Source organism: Siphateles boraxobius, unplaced genomic scaffold, assembly GCF_051911475.1.
Source record: "Siphateles boraxobius isolate OS27281-9 unplaced genomic scaffold, OSU_SipBor_1 68, whole genome shotgun sequence".
Lineage (NCBI taxonomy): Eukaryota > Metazoa > Chordata > Actinopteri > Cypriniformes > Leuciscidae > Siphateles > Siphateles boraxobius.
This window is the reverse complement of record NW_027509195.1, coordinates 15,420,758-15,433,933: the sequence shown is the minus strand read 5'-3', so window position 1 is coordinate 15,433,933 and position 13,176 is coordinate 15,420,758. Positions and strand designations below refer to the sequence as shown.

At 42.1% G+C, this 13,176-nt stretch overlaps 1 protein-coding gene across 1 annotated transcript in view; it reads right to left on the bottom strand.

Annotated features, from left to right (window-relative positions):
* adgrb1a (adhesion G protein-coupled receptor B1a) overlaps positions 1-13,176 on the bottom strand; it is a 136,653-nt gene that overhangs the window by 61,392 nt on the left and 62,085 nt on the right. Inside the window, exons 3-14 of the mRNA XM_077215039.1 lie at positions 12,721-12,879; positions 12,415-12,489; positions 11,854-11,958; positions 10,480-10,647; positions 8,645-8,824; positions 7,959-8,288; positions 4,261-4,362; positions 3,964-4,070; positions 3,686-3,880; positions 3,525-3,593; positions 2,941-3,049; positions 1,263-1,406 (exon numbers count right to left, since the gene is read on the bottom strand). Coding sequence (XP_077071154.1) covers positions 1,263-1,406; positions 2,941-3,049; positions 3,525-3,593; positions 3,686-3,880; positions 3,964-4,070; positions 4,261-4,362; positions 7,959-8,288; positions 8,645-8,824; positions 10,480-10,647; positions 11,854-11,958; positions 12,415-12,489; positions 12,721-12,879 — 1,743 coding nt within the window. The remainder of the gene's footprint in view (positions 1-1,262; positions 1,407-2,940; positions 3,050-3,524; positions 3,594-3,685; positions 3,881-3,963; positions 4,071-4,260; positions 4,363-7,958; positions 8,289-8,644; positions 8,825-10,479; positions 10,648-11,853; positions 11,959-12,414; positions 12,490-12,720; positions 12,880-13,176) is intronic.

Sequence of the window (13,176 nt, the reverse complement as noted above, 5' to 3'; positions counted from 1 at the left end):
CATGTCCAAAGCCTGATGACCTGTCAATCCACCGCTGGTGGCATGGCAACAGATCTCCCAATGGGAAGGGGAATTAAACCTAATTGTGCCTGATTGGCTCCTGCCAACTCCTGATTAAGAAGCAACTCCTCTATTAGAATACTCGCGGGGGGAAGGAGCTTCTTTAATGGCCTGTAAAGTCGGACATGGCGAGGATTGAACAGCCTTCAGCTATATGCTCTCAAACAAAGGAGAGGAAAAAACCAACAAACAAACACAAAGATGTGTTAAAGAACGCCGTTTTGTACTGTTTTACAAGCAAAAACAGCAGGGAAGAGACATTAAATTATACAGCAAGAAAGAAAGGGAATAGGAAAACAGCATAAAAATGGAATTTACTTTATACCGTGAAATGTCACAGAATTTGGCACATTTTGGAATACAAAATCAAAAGTAACTGTAAAATGAATCAAATTGTGATAGGAACTAGCATCTGCAATTATTAAACAGCAAAAAGGACTGCTATTTTAATATGTAATCTGATTGTTCTGTGTGTCTCTGAGTGAATAAGCGGCATCTACCACATACTCAAACACACGTGACACTCATGGTGTTTTCAGTGTCTGCCATCTTACTATAATATGAGGACACTCCACATGAACTTCATCTCCAGGGTTGCTTTGGGATCAAATTTAACAAGCATTTCACCATTTCATTTGGAACAATTAAATAAACTTGTGGCATGTTAAAACTCAACGATCGTTATGACAATCCACCAAAATAAAAGTTTAACTTAAAAAATAATGATAGCAATATATAACTATAATAAAAAGTAATAATAACATTATTGATGTTAGATTATTATTATTATTATTATTATTATTATTATTATTATTATTATTACTATAAGGAATATCATAATCAAGAGATTTTTACATTCAAGTTTTAATTTATACAGTAAAGTTCTGTTGGGCTGCACTTTTATTTGACCAAAACATTTTTTTTTTTAATTGTAGATTAATTGTTTTATTTTCACTTGGTTACAATAAAAAATTTATAAATAATAAACGATAACGATTAATAATGGAAAACACAGAATTTTTTTATGGATTTCATAAGGCCCCATTTTGTGACATTTCATAAGACACAAAAGGCAGGCCAGATTCAAACCTGCTTCCATGAGCTCCTAGGCTCACTGTATCTGTAGTATGTGTACGTACCATTAGACGACTGTGCTTACAAGCATTTGTGTGTGCAGTCGTGTAAGATCGTGTGTTTCGTACCTGGATTTCCAGTGACCAGGATGTTTTTAGCCACTCTGACTTTGTCCTCAGAGTTGCGAGCCCAGTCCACCATCCCCCTCCATCCTTTCATTGGGAAAGTGATATCTGCATTTCCCGCGACAGGCCTCTTGTGAATACTCAACACTAGAGGGAGAATCCAGAGGGAACTGTAAGATCCATGGCAACACCAATATCCTGACTCACTGCACAGCGATCACATCTCAAATAGAGAAAGTGTCATGCTGTCAGACGACTCCGCCATACAAACTCTCTCGGCTCAAACTCTTTCATTCTCTTATGATCTCAGCCTTCTTCTGCCAGCCATATTATCTGTGCCATATCGCACTGACCACATTTCACAGAAAGAATTTACAATACCCATTTAAAAACTCATTTATTTATTTATTTTTGAAACTAAAAAAACAAATCTGTGAAATAAATGTTTCATAAAGCCATTTGTACTTTATGGTTGAACAATTGTTTATTATACATTGAAAGTTATTACATTCAATGTAATGGAATAATTTACATACAAATGGTTTTACGACTGATCCTCTCAGAAATTAGCTTTGCTTGTGTTTCATGACTTCTCAACTAACCAAACAAGCAAGTAATCAACTAATCAATTATAAGTCTCAGAAGTTGTGTTAACAAGATACCGGGCTGATATAATGACATGTTGAACGTGACATTTTTTCGATATTTTTATTGACAGATACATATTTTAATGAGATTGTCTTGATGTGCAGGTCACACTAGAACCTATGTTGGTTCTTGCACCAGAAACTTCTTAGAAAACCATTAAAAAAATCATATTGACCCCAAACTTTTAATTTATATTCTATCTAGAACATATCCGCTTGGCCTTAGCTCTGAAAAACCATCAATTTGTTTTGTGTGGAGTAAAGAAGAGACATTAATTGTTTTGCAAATAAGAGTGAAAATGAATTGAACTTGCCCTCCCACACTAGAACCACGCCTCAATGGGTGTGTGCGCTAACTGTTACGAACTATCCCTCATGATGCAGTTCTATTTCCAGTCTGTTGATGAATGTGTGCTGTTATAGATGTCTTTGTGCCTTAAAGCTATGTGTGGGACTGATAGGTCATTGCTGTAGCACAGGTGTTGGCACTATGGGAGAATCAGAGCTCATAGGCAAATCAGTGATTCAAAGGTAAACAGAACCTAATACCGCCCCTCACACCTCCTTTTAAACTCTACCAGCTGCGGCCCACGACGTATGACCATGGCAGTTCATCTTCCCTCTGTTCTTACGAACCTGGGGGCTGAGTAAACCAGAGTCTTCCTTGTGCAGGAGAGATGTGCATGGTTTAGAGTGTGATTCGAAAGCTACAGAAATGTCTAGATCTACACATAGTTATTGTGTATCACTGCTTTCAGATAAGTGTGAAACTGTTCAAGGTGTATGTCAGTAATAGTGTTGAGGGATATCAATTGGTCATCTATTTCAGTACCATCAAAAGCATATAATGATGTTAAACGTTGTACCTTTGTATACTTTTAATTTGCCTCATGCAAATCTCCTGTTTTTTCTTGGGTTTGTAGCTGCAACTTCTAGGCGGCTAGCATACATATTCAACCCCTAAAGTACATGACCACCATCCTCTGACATTATTGCAGGGGTGTAAACCGAGGTCTAAATCAGCGGAAACTAACCCAGATTGTCGGTGACCTCATAAGTATCCTGGAAGTCCTTCATGCGGAGACTGATGACGTCCACAAAGTCCTCCACTAGGCGAAAAAGCTCCTTAACATTGGGCCCCAGCTGTCAGAAAGGAATGTGTTAAAATGTTTGTTAGCTCTTCTTTCACTGTGAGATTCTGTAAGTTCTTTTTAAATATTTTTGAAAAAAGTAATTATAAATTTTTCTAAAAATAACATCATAATCATGCAGTTTTGCCGCTCTACAAGCCTAATGATATCCTTCCTTCAGAATGTAAACTGAAGCTTGCGTTAAGACATAAATTGTAAACTAACTAATGATCTAACTAAACAGCAGGAGACAAACAGCTGAAAGAAAGATGTGCAGTGAAGAGAATTAGCCAATTAATCACCTTTAGAACCAGCTGAAACTCGCATAATTACTAAGTGAAAGAGAGTGAGACGATACCAACATTAGAAAGACAGAATGAGTGAATGATGATTGAGTTAGTGAAAAAATGAATGAATGAATGAATGAATGAATGAATGAATGACAGAGACATGGAGATAGAGAGGAAAGACAATGAAGGCTGACTCACCAGTTGTGCTTCCTCCCACCTGTCCCTGTTTTCCTCCATCAGTAAGTTACTCACTGACTGCACAAAATTCTGTGAACAAAACCACATGAAAGAAACATTCAGGGGCAATATGAATCAAAATGGTCCTTTATTTGGAACTAAGCAAATAACGCTCCACTAACCCTCATGTCTGTATTACTGGGGCTGTAGTAGGACCTCCTAAATATCTCCGTCATGTTTTTCAGTACATCTATGATAGCCAGAAGGTCTCCACTGTAGCTTGTTCCATCACTGGACGTCACCCTCAGCTTTGTCATGACTTCAGAGACCCCGTCGCCCACAAGCCCTCGTTGAGCCTTGGAAAGGTGATCTCTGGTCTGGAGAAGGAACAAATCCAACCTTAGCTTTGGAGACACTTCTGGTGTTAGCCTAGCTAGGGTTTAGTTTGGAGATCACCAACCAGTGTTTGGATACTTCGGTAATCATTTGAGACACACTTCATGTAAGTCGGGTTCTCCCAGTATGCAATGCCCTCATCGTCCAATGAACATCGCCGAAGAATTAACCCTGAATCACAGAAATGGTTTGCCATTATCCGATCTTGAACAAGGATTGGTTAAATACTGTATGCTACATGTAGTTTTGCTTGTTTCCTTGTCCCAGCTTCTGGAGCTGTCCGTGGGCTTAAAAATGTCTGTCTACAACATTAAGGGACAGTAGTAAGCTATTATTTGTGTTTGCATGAGTCATGTCTTACCTACAGCATTCGGAGGGCAGCGGACAGCCGCCGTGTCCCCTGAAGGTGTTTTCTTCCACACTACGTTAGAGAAATTCTCCTCGTCACAAATCTCATGCGGCTCTGCACAAAATCACACGTCAGAAAAGACAAAATATCCTAATCAATCCTGCAAAAATGTTGAGGTCTTTCAAATGTGAACAAAAAATAAGTTACAGCAATAGAACATTGTTGTTTCTAAAGGAACTTTAAGTCCATATAGAGTGAAAAAACATTGTTGAGCGATATGTTAATGGTTATTTATTTTCTGGGAATAAGGTTTTTACAATGCCACCATTTTATATGGCATTAAAATTTCACAATTTTTTATTTTAATATCACATCAAAAATCATTACAAGCCCAACCTATATAAGTAAAATTTTCTTAATTTTGTTGAAGACAAATAAACCATCAGTAATGAAATAAGATGAATGAAATTAATTGTATGCAAATAAATAGGACAAATAAACACAATAGGAAAAAAATACAAATGAATGTGCTTTTAACTTTTCAGGTAGGTCAAAAGTAAGAAATGCTACAGAAATTATATCAGATGTAAAATCAAACACTGCATAATCTTCACTGTATGAAATGAACAGTGATTCTTATTAAATCTACAAAGGGTATACAGTCAAGAGCGGTGAGTGATCTTCTCTTTTTCTTTTGTTATTTAACAGGACACAGATATCAGCACAGACATTTATTAGGCTTCTGTCACTTTAAGACCTAATTCACCAATGTAATATATTGACACACTTCTGAATTTCTTCCAGCATTTTTTAACATTCAATTAAGACGCCATTTTGGCATAACTTTGTGTGTATTTGACCGCTTGAATGCAATAAATAACAAAAAGAACTAACAACACAATAAGATGCTGAAGAGGTCTCAAGTTGGTATTTGCATGCTGTTCTGACAGAATCTGAAGCGTGCACACAGAAAACGTCTCGGGTTATGACTATAACCCTTGTTCCCTGAGAAGGGAACGAGACACTGCGTCAAGAACTTTGGGGAAGCTCCCTTAGCGTGCGCCTCTGAAGTAAGAAAGAAACTATTCCAATCCTGATTGGCGTTGCGTCCTGACGTAACATGTGACGGCATAACCGGAAGTATAAAGGCGACGCTGAAACACATACATACCAGCCTCGCGATGAAGCAAGACGCTCTAAGGCCTCGAGGGGCGTGGCAGAGCGACGCAGTGTCTCGTTCTCTTCTCAGGGAACAAGGGTTATAGTCATAACCCGAGACGTTCCCTTTCGAGGGAACTCAACACTGCGTCGAGAACTCGACACTTTGGGGAACGAATGCCCACTAGGCCACGCACCGAAAAGGCCTGTCCCGGAGTGAAACTGATTCAGGCACTCAACTAGGACGAAAGCACGTGTGCGCCAGGTGTACTAGGGAGGTGTAGACTGTAAAACCTAATAAAAGTGTGCGGGGTAGCCCAGCCGGCTGCATCACAGATCTCCTGGAGGGGCACTCCCGAAAGGAGGGCCCTAGAGGAAGCCACGCCTCTAGTCGAATGAGCCCTAACAGCTAAAGGTGAAGGCAAGTCGCGCACCTTGTAAGCCGAGGTAATAGCCTGAACAATCCAATTACTAATAGTTTGCTCGGATGCCGGGAGCCCCTTCTTAGGTGACCCAAAACACACCAATAATTGGTCCGACCTCCTCCAAGAAGAGGACCTCTCGAGGTACACGCTCAAAACTCTGACGGGGCAGAGCAAATGAAGCTTCTCTTCTCCTGCCGACACATGAGCTGGAGGATGGAAAGCCTGAAGGACCGTGGACCGAGTCGTAGAAACCTTAGGTCCACAGCTCCGGGTGAGGGTGGAAGATTGTGCCCTCCGCCTGAGACAACAGATCCCTCCTCAGAGGAATCTGCCATGGTGGAGCTATCAGGAGTGATATCATGTCTGAAAACAACACTCAGGTCGGCCACATTGGGGCAACCAGAAGTATACTGATGCCCTCCAGACGGACCCTCTCCAGGACTTCCGGAAGCAGAGCGATCGGGGGAAATGCGTACAGGCGAAGCCTCGGCCAGGCCTGTACCATAGCATCCAACCCCAGTGGGGCTGGATGTGCGAGGGAGAACCAAAGTGGGCAGTGGGACGTCTCTCGAGACGCAAATAGATCCACTTCCATTGGTCCAAACCTCTCCCATACATCTAACAAAAAGGAACGATCTTTATCTTTAATGCCCGACAAATTTAACCACAAATGCCTCTCCGTGGCCACCAAAGCTGACAGGGAGCGGCCAATAGCACGGGCCGGTCTCCTTAGTGGCACGGAGAGATAAATCTGCGGCTCTTCTTAGCTCAGTAATATCAGCAGGTGTTGGTCCCTCCCCCTCATCTAGATCTTTGAGAATATCGGCTTGGTACGCCTGCAGAATAGCCATCGAGTGCAGGGACGCACCAGCTCGACCAGCCGCCATATACGCCCTGCCCACCAATGTAGAGGTGTCCCTACATGGTTTGCTGGGCAGCGCCAGGGCTATAAGCGAGGATGCCGCTTCGGGAGAAAGGTAGCTCGCTAAAGCTTCCTCCACACACGGCATCCTGCCATACCCCGCCTCTCTCGTGCCAACAACATTACTATATGTCTAATTTACTCTGACGAGATTCCTCCTGCTTATCTTGTGGCCAGCTGATGTTGAGTTTGGCCACAGCACGCGTTACAACCTCCACCAGTTCCTCATAAGCGGGAACATGAGCTGGCGAGTGAGACTCAAGTTCCGCGCTCCCGATGCTGAGCACATCCACTTCCTCGGAAGCAGACAGCTCAAGCACCGAGCACTCGTCACGGGCAGAAGAAGCCGCAGCGCGGGCTTCTGCACCATGAGCGAGCGTTATAGAATCCGCAGATGAAGAACAAGAAAGTGCCTCGGCAATCTCGTTCTCATCTGCTAGATCCTTCTGCGATCCCCACGATCTAAGCCTCCGCGCCGCCTCAACAGATGCGGGACCTGAACCGCAAGGATCGCAAGCTTGGCCATCTTTAGAAAAAATAGCCAAGCGGGAGCGCAGCACTCTTAGTGGGAGTGCTTCACAGTGTTCAGAGGGCTCACAAGCAGCTCCCTCGAGAGCTGCCTGTGCGTGCTGCACTCCCAAACAATTTACACATAACGGATGCGTGTCTCTACCCGTAATAAATCTAGGACAGGGGTGCACACATCTCCTAAATTGTTGTCTCGCCATACTTTCAAGGACAGACAACAGTAAATAGGACAGACAGTTTCAACATAGAGCGCTTGCTGAAGAGCGATAGCTGGTATGTGTGTGTTTCAGCGTCACCTTTATACTCCCGGTTATGCCGTCACATGTTATGTCAGGACGCAACGCCAATCAAGATTGGAATAGTTTCATTCTTACTTCAGAGGCGCACGCTAAGGGAGCGTCCCCAAAGTGTCGAGTTCTCGACGCAGTGTTGAGTTCCCTCGAAAGGGAACTGAATTGAGACCTCTTTCACATCTGTTTAAAATTATTTAAAGTGACAAAATGTAAAAATGCATGAAAATGATCAACTTTTGTGACGCCACAAATCTGCAAAGCCACATGAGCATAACCATGATAGACGATGATTTAAAATATACCAGTTATCAAATTTCTACCAGTTTATTGTGTCTACCAGTATGTCGGAAATGAATTTTGGCTACAACTACTTGATCGTCTCACCTGGACACCTCTTCTCATTGCAACGTTTAACTTCCTCTCTGTCCCCTTGGCATGGCTCCCCTCCAAAAAAGGGCCCATGACACACCCTCTGTCTCTGCTGGCTTCCTCCACCACAAGTTTTGGTACAACCAGCCCAAGAGCTCCAGAGTTGCCATTGGCCATCCACAGGACACTCTCTGAGGAAACAGTCACGTGTCTGACGCCACTCGCCCTGACACTCTAGGCCCCCGTACGAAGGTCCGTTACATTCCCGAGTGCGCTGCATTGTTCCATTCGAACAGGACGAGGAACAGGAACTCCAGTTGGACCACTCATTCCACACTCCATCCACTACAGAGGAAAATACATGAACTCAGAAGAAGAAACTGAAGATTATTCTGAATATAGAGGATACAAAGAAACATTAGGAAGACAAAAGTGAGGGATTGAGAGTGGAATGTGATAAAGGGACATTATTGAAAGATAAATTGCAGAAGAAAGGAAGAGGAGCTTTGGGTTGCCAAACTCTGGTTCAATCCGTAGTGATTTTAATCATCACTTAATCACCATCATTTGCTATGAACTTCACAATGGTTCCTTTCAATCTCCTTCTCCTACAGTGCCTCACATTAGGCTTTAATTGTGCTTCTTGATGGAAGTCATTAAATCTGTATGAGGCAGAATGTATTTAAAGACCAAAAGATCACCTGGGCATACAGCAATGTTGCAGAATTTGGTCTGTTTCTCCGGACCCTCACAGGGGTTTCCTCCGAACTGCGGTGGCTTGCAGGAGCGAGTGCGGTCCCTGTAGCCGCGGCCGCACGTTGAAGAACACAAGCTCCATGGAGACCACTCGTCCCAAGCCCCGTGCACTGCAATCAGAGCGGCTAGGGTATGATTTATAGAGAGAAAAACGCACCTTGACAACACACACACATGCACTAGAGGAAAAGTAAAGAGGGGTTCACACTGACAACAATCTGCATTCATTTTAATTCATTTATTTTCAAGGAAGTTGCAGATTTCCTGATGTCATGAGTGACCGTTTGGGATGAGATAAAGTTGAGAAACGTATAATGAGAGGCGAAGTAATGGGGCGACTACCAACCGGAGTGAATGCATAGATCGTTGTAAATCTTGTTCATAATATGATGTATTGCTGCAATTTTACAAACATTTTCCTCTCCCATTTTTAGTAGCAAGAAATCTGATTCCCTATCCAAACAGAAGAACATATTATTATTTTTTTACCAGCAATACATCACATTTGTAATCAGATATTCAAAAGCTATTGCCATTTAAATAGCCAACCAATAATGTTACGAAAGGAATGCCTACTAGACAAGACACATTTCACTTGTATTGCTATGTACTGTATAAACTGCAACAAGCAATATGGCGGCTCTAGTAGTCCCAACTTCTAAAAAAAAGCGTCATTTAGCAGGTGGTAAGGTCATCATGTCATTGTGGCAACTGTTAGACACTCCAGTTTCCACAGAAACAGAAACAGAGACTTGTACTTAGGAACACATTTTCTCATTGGCTAGAGCTAGACCAATCAGAAATATATGCAATTAAACATCATTTGAGGATAAGAAACAACATTTACGAGACAGTTCATGTGAATGTTATTTTTATTTTTTTTGCTGATTCAAAATGTTATTTAAATTTGAGTTTGAAAAACAGTTTCTTGCATGGACGAAGGCCTTGCAAATACAGCCATCAAGTGAACTTACTTTCGTTCCAAAGGGACTTTGCTACTAACAACCAACAATACAGCACAAAACAGCTGTCAGTGTGAACAGAGAATTACAGGGGATGTAAAACACAAATATACATGGAACTCTTAAGGCCCATTCACACCAAGGACAACAACTATAAAGATAATGATAAAGATTTAGTTCTATAAATCATTCTCAATATTAATAGCAAAGTTCACACCACAGCTATAATGATAACGGCACAGAGAAACGATATCGATGGAATCACATTCAGAATGATTTTTTCCAGCTGATAAACGATAATTTTTTTATTTTTATAATTATTTTATAGTTAAAAATATAGTTATCATTATAGTTATCGTTCTTGGTGTGAATGGGACTTTAGTGTTTAAAGACTACTATAATTTTCAGCTGTAAGTTCTGAATGCTAAAGAGCAAATCATTCATTTTATTTCTGCATAAAATGATTAGGACTTAATACAACATTGTGCTTGGCTAGACATGTGTTTTTAACTGAATAACATGTTCAGATGCTGAAATGGTGGAATGGAGAGAGACCATCCTACATGCAGTGGGAACTACAGGGATTTAGCTGACAATGCTGCACTTAAACCCATTACCATCTTACCACGGCTCTCCAGGATCCAGGGCTTAGAGGGGAGTTGCCGTATATGGAAGCCCAGGAAGAGTTAGCCTCAGATGGGCAGCGACTGGGAGGTGAGTGGCAAGGCTAATGGACCTGAGTGGAGGGAGATGGGAGATGGGAGGTGGATAAGGACGATGGTGGGGGTGAGGAGAGGCCTGAGGTGGGCTGTGCTTACCTGGACACACAGCAGTGTTATTGCAGGGTCTCTGTTCGCGCAGCGGCCCGCTGCACTGCGTGCTGTACGACACGGAGACGCAGAAGCGTGTGCGGCTCTGCCAGCCCTCACCGCACGTGGCCGAACACACGCTCCACGCAGACCACTCCTCACCCGACGGAGGATCCACTGAGAGGGACGGGGGGAAGTGGGGACGGGGATAGGATGGGGTAAAGTGCGGAGGAAAGGGTAGGAAAAGGGCCAAAACTAATTAACATGCGGGATTAGCCACCTCATCTAACAGGGGAGGCTTAAATAATTTCATTGCTGATTCCATATCCTCAGCATTTACCCGTAGTAGAAGTTCATGCTTTTAGTTTTAGGATGTGGGTCAGCCATCTAAGTATTTCACAAGGCTGTCCAATTGATGAGACTTTAATATCTGAGCAACTGGGAAAGCCAAGGAATCATGTGTAATCCCAAAGAAATGGGAAGATATTAAATGTCCAATTGGAAACACTTGGCTGTCCTGACATTCCAATAGATAATATGGGCTGTCATGGCTATCCAACAGGAAGAGTTAGGCTATAATTACCATCCAGTGGAAATGGAGAATCAAGAATGTCCAATAGAATGATATTGAATGTCAAAACGAAAACTGATAAGGAGGAAAAGATTTAATCTAACTCTGACAACATTAGAGGCATTCAACTTTTTAGTTTCCATTCTAATACCCTGCATAGGCATACTAAACAATATGTATTTACAGTAGTTGTCATCATCTCCTTCCAAAAGTAAATAAAAAAAAAAATTAAAACCATGCACAATTTATTAAAACACAATTTCTGATTAATTAAGAGGAAAGCTAAGTTTTTAGAAGCATTCGTAGAGGAAAATAACATTCATTTTGAACAGTTACTCATATTGGTGGTAACTGTAAATAAGATAATTTGATTAATTTTTATATGATAAATATGACAAATTCATGCAGTACTCACAAAGAAAAGACAAAATACAAGGGATTACATCATTATTAGTAGCCCAATATTTCTTTTATATTAAAGCATGCAAATCGAGCATCACCACCCCCTTGTTCTTGGTTGTTTCATAATACGGGGTTATGACCCTTTCAAAACTCTTTTTGCTTCCTTGTAAGCAATGGTGTCCATGATTCATGGATATCACAATGTTCTGCCATGAACCATGCCATAATACACATGACAAAGACGAACAAAACTTAAATCACAAGGACAGGAGCATAAAAAAACAAGGCCATAGCCACATACGCATCCAGTCTACTCCCCTGTATGTGAACTAGTGAGTGAAACGGTTGCAAGTGTGTGTATGTGTGTGACCCCAAGCTGAAGTGGAGGCTGATGCCACCTGTCTTCTTACCTGTTTGGGAAGACTGCTGTCCACTGCGGGTCTTATCAGAGTCCTCTCGTTTACGGCTGTCCACCGAGCGCAGGGATTGGCTACGAGTGCCAAGTCTGCCTTTGCCTGCAGGATTGGGTGGGGTTAGCAACTACAGTCGACTTCTGATCGGGCAGTGCTGTGCGAACTGAACATCTAGACCAGCATCAGCCATGCTTGGGATTTTGTGTGAAGTTTAAGGTAACATATCTGAGAAGTGGACCTGTGTTTGATTTGATACTCTCCATGCGAACACGAGACTGTGTGAGAGTTTGGACACTTCTAAGTTTGCTTGACCTCGAAACGTGGGCTTTAAACATCGAAAAGTGTGCTGAAAGAGGGCAAGATGGAGCGATCAGTGGATGGCAGATGAAAAATAAGCAGACTATGCGGAACAGAGACACAGACAACCGAGGTTAAGACATCTGCAGCCGATGGCCTTGACCATGGAGTGGGTTATTTACTCATGGCCTCCATCCAAACTGAGTGAAAATCTACTCACTACAGTCACATTCATACTGATTTTGTCAGTGACGCCCTTACCAAGCATGGCCTCTTGCATTCCTTTGTATTTCACTGGACTTAAACCCTTGCCTTTAGAGGAATACTGCCTGTAGCCTATGGGTCCAATGAAAAGCACACAAAAACGCTCATTCTATCATCGGTCTATTATTGTATCATACTTATTGCTCTATCATTACATCACATAGGAAGCAGAATTTTTTTTTTACAGTGAAATGTGAGGAATGTAAAAAAAATGAGGTGTCAGATAGTTATAGAGAGAGAAAGCAAGAGAAGAAGTGGATGTGCGAACGGTCACATGCATTTGTGTATGAGCGTAGAACTTACCAATGCACGACTGAGAGTTGCAGGGACGACCTTCTTCCAGAACACCTTCGCACAGGTACGCCTCCTCAGGAGGTGATTGACAGGTGCGTGTGCGCGTCTGGACTCCGCCCCCACATTCACTGCTGCACTCTGCCCAGTTGCCCCAAACACTCCAGCCACCTGTATTAAACCCACACATAGACAAGAACAAACCGTGTGAGTGTAATTTCCAAGAAAAAGCCATTTCTTAATAAATTTCCATGACACAAATTAAATTTCCATCCCTGCTAAGCAATAATTTTCTGATTTCGTAATCCATTATGATGGCACTAAGATGTAGAAATGGACCCATAAATACCAGTAGGATATGAGTCCCTGTGTTCTGCTCCCTCATGAATGTTTAATAGCAGACATTGCTGCCTGTCTGATCCCGGAGGCCCCGACAAATATGTATTAATCTGCATGAATAGAACATGA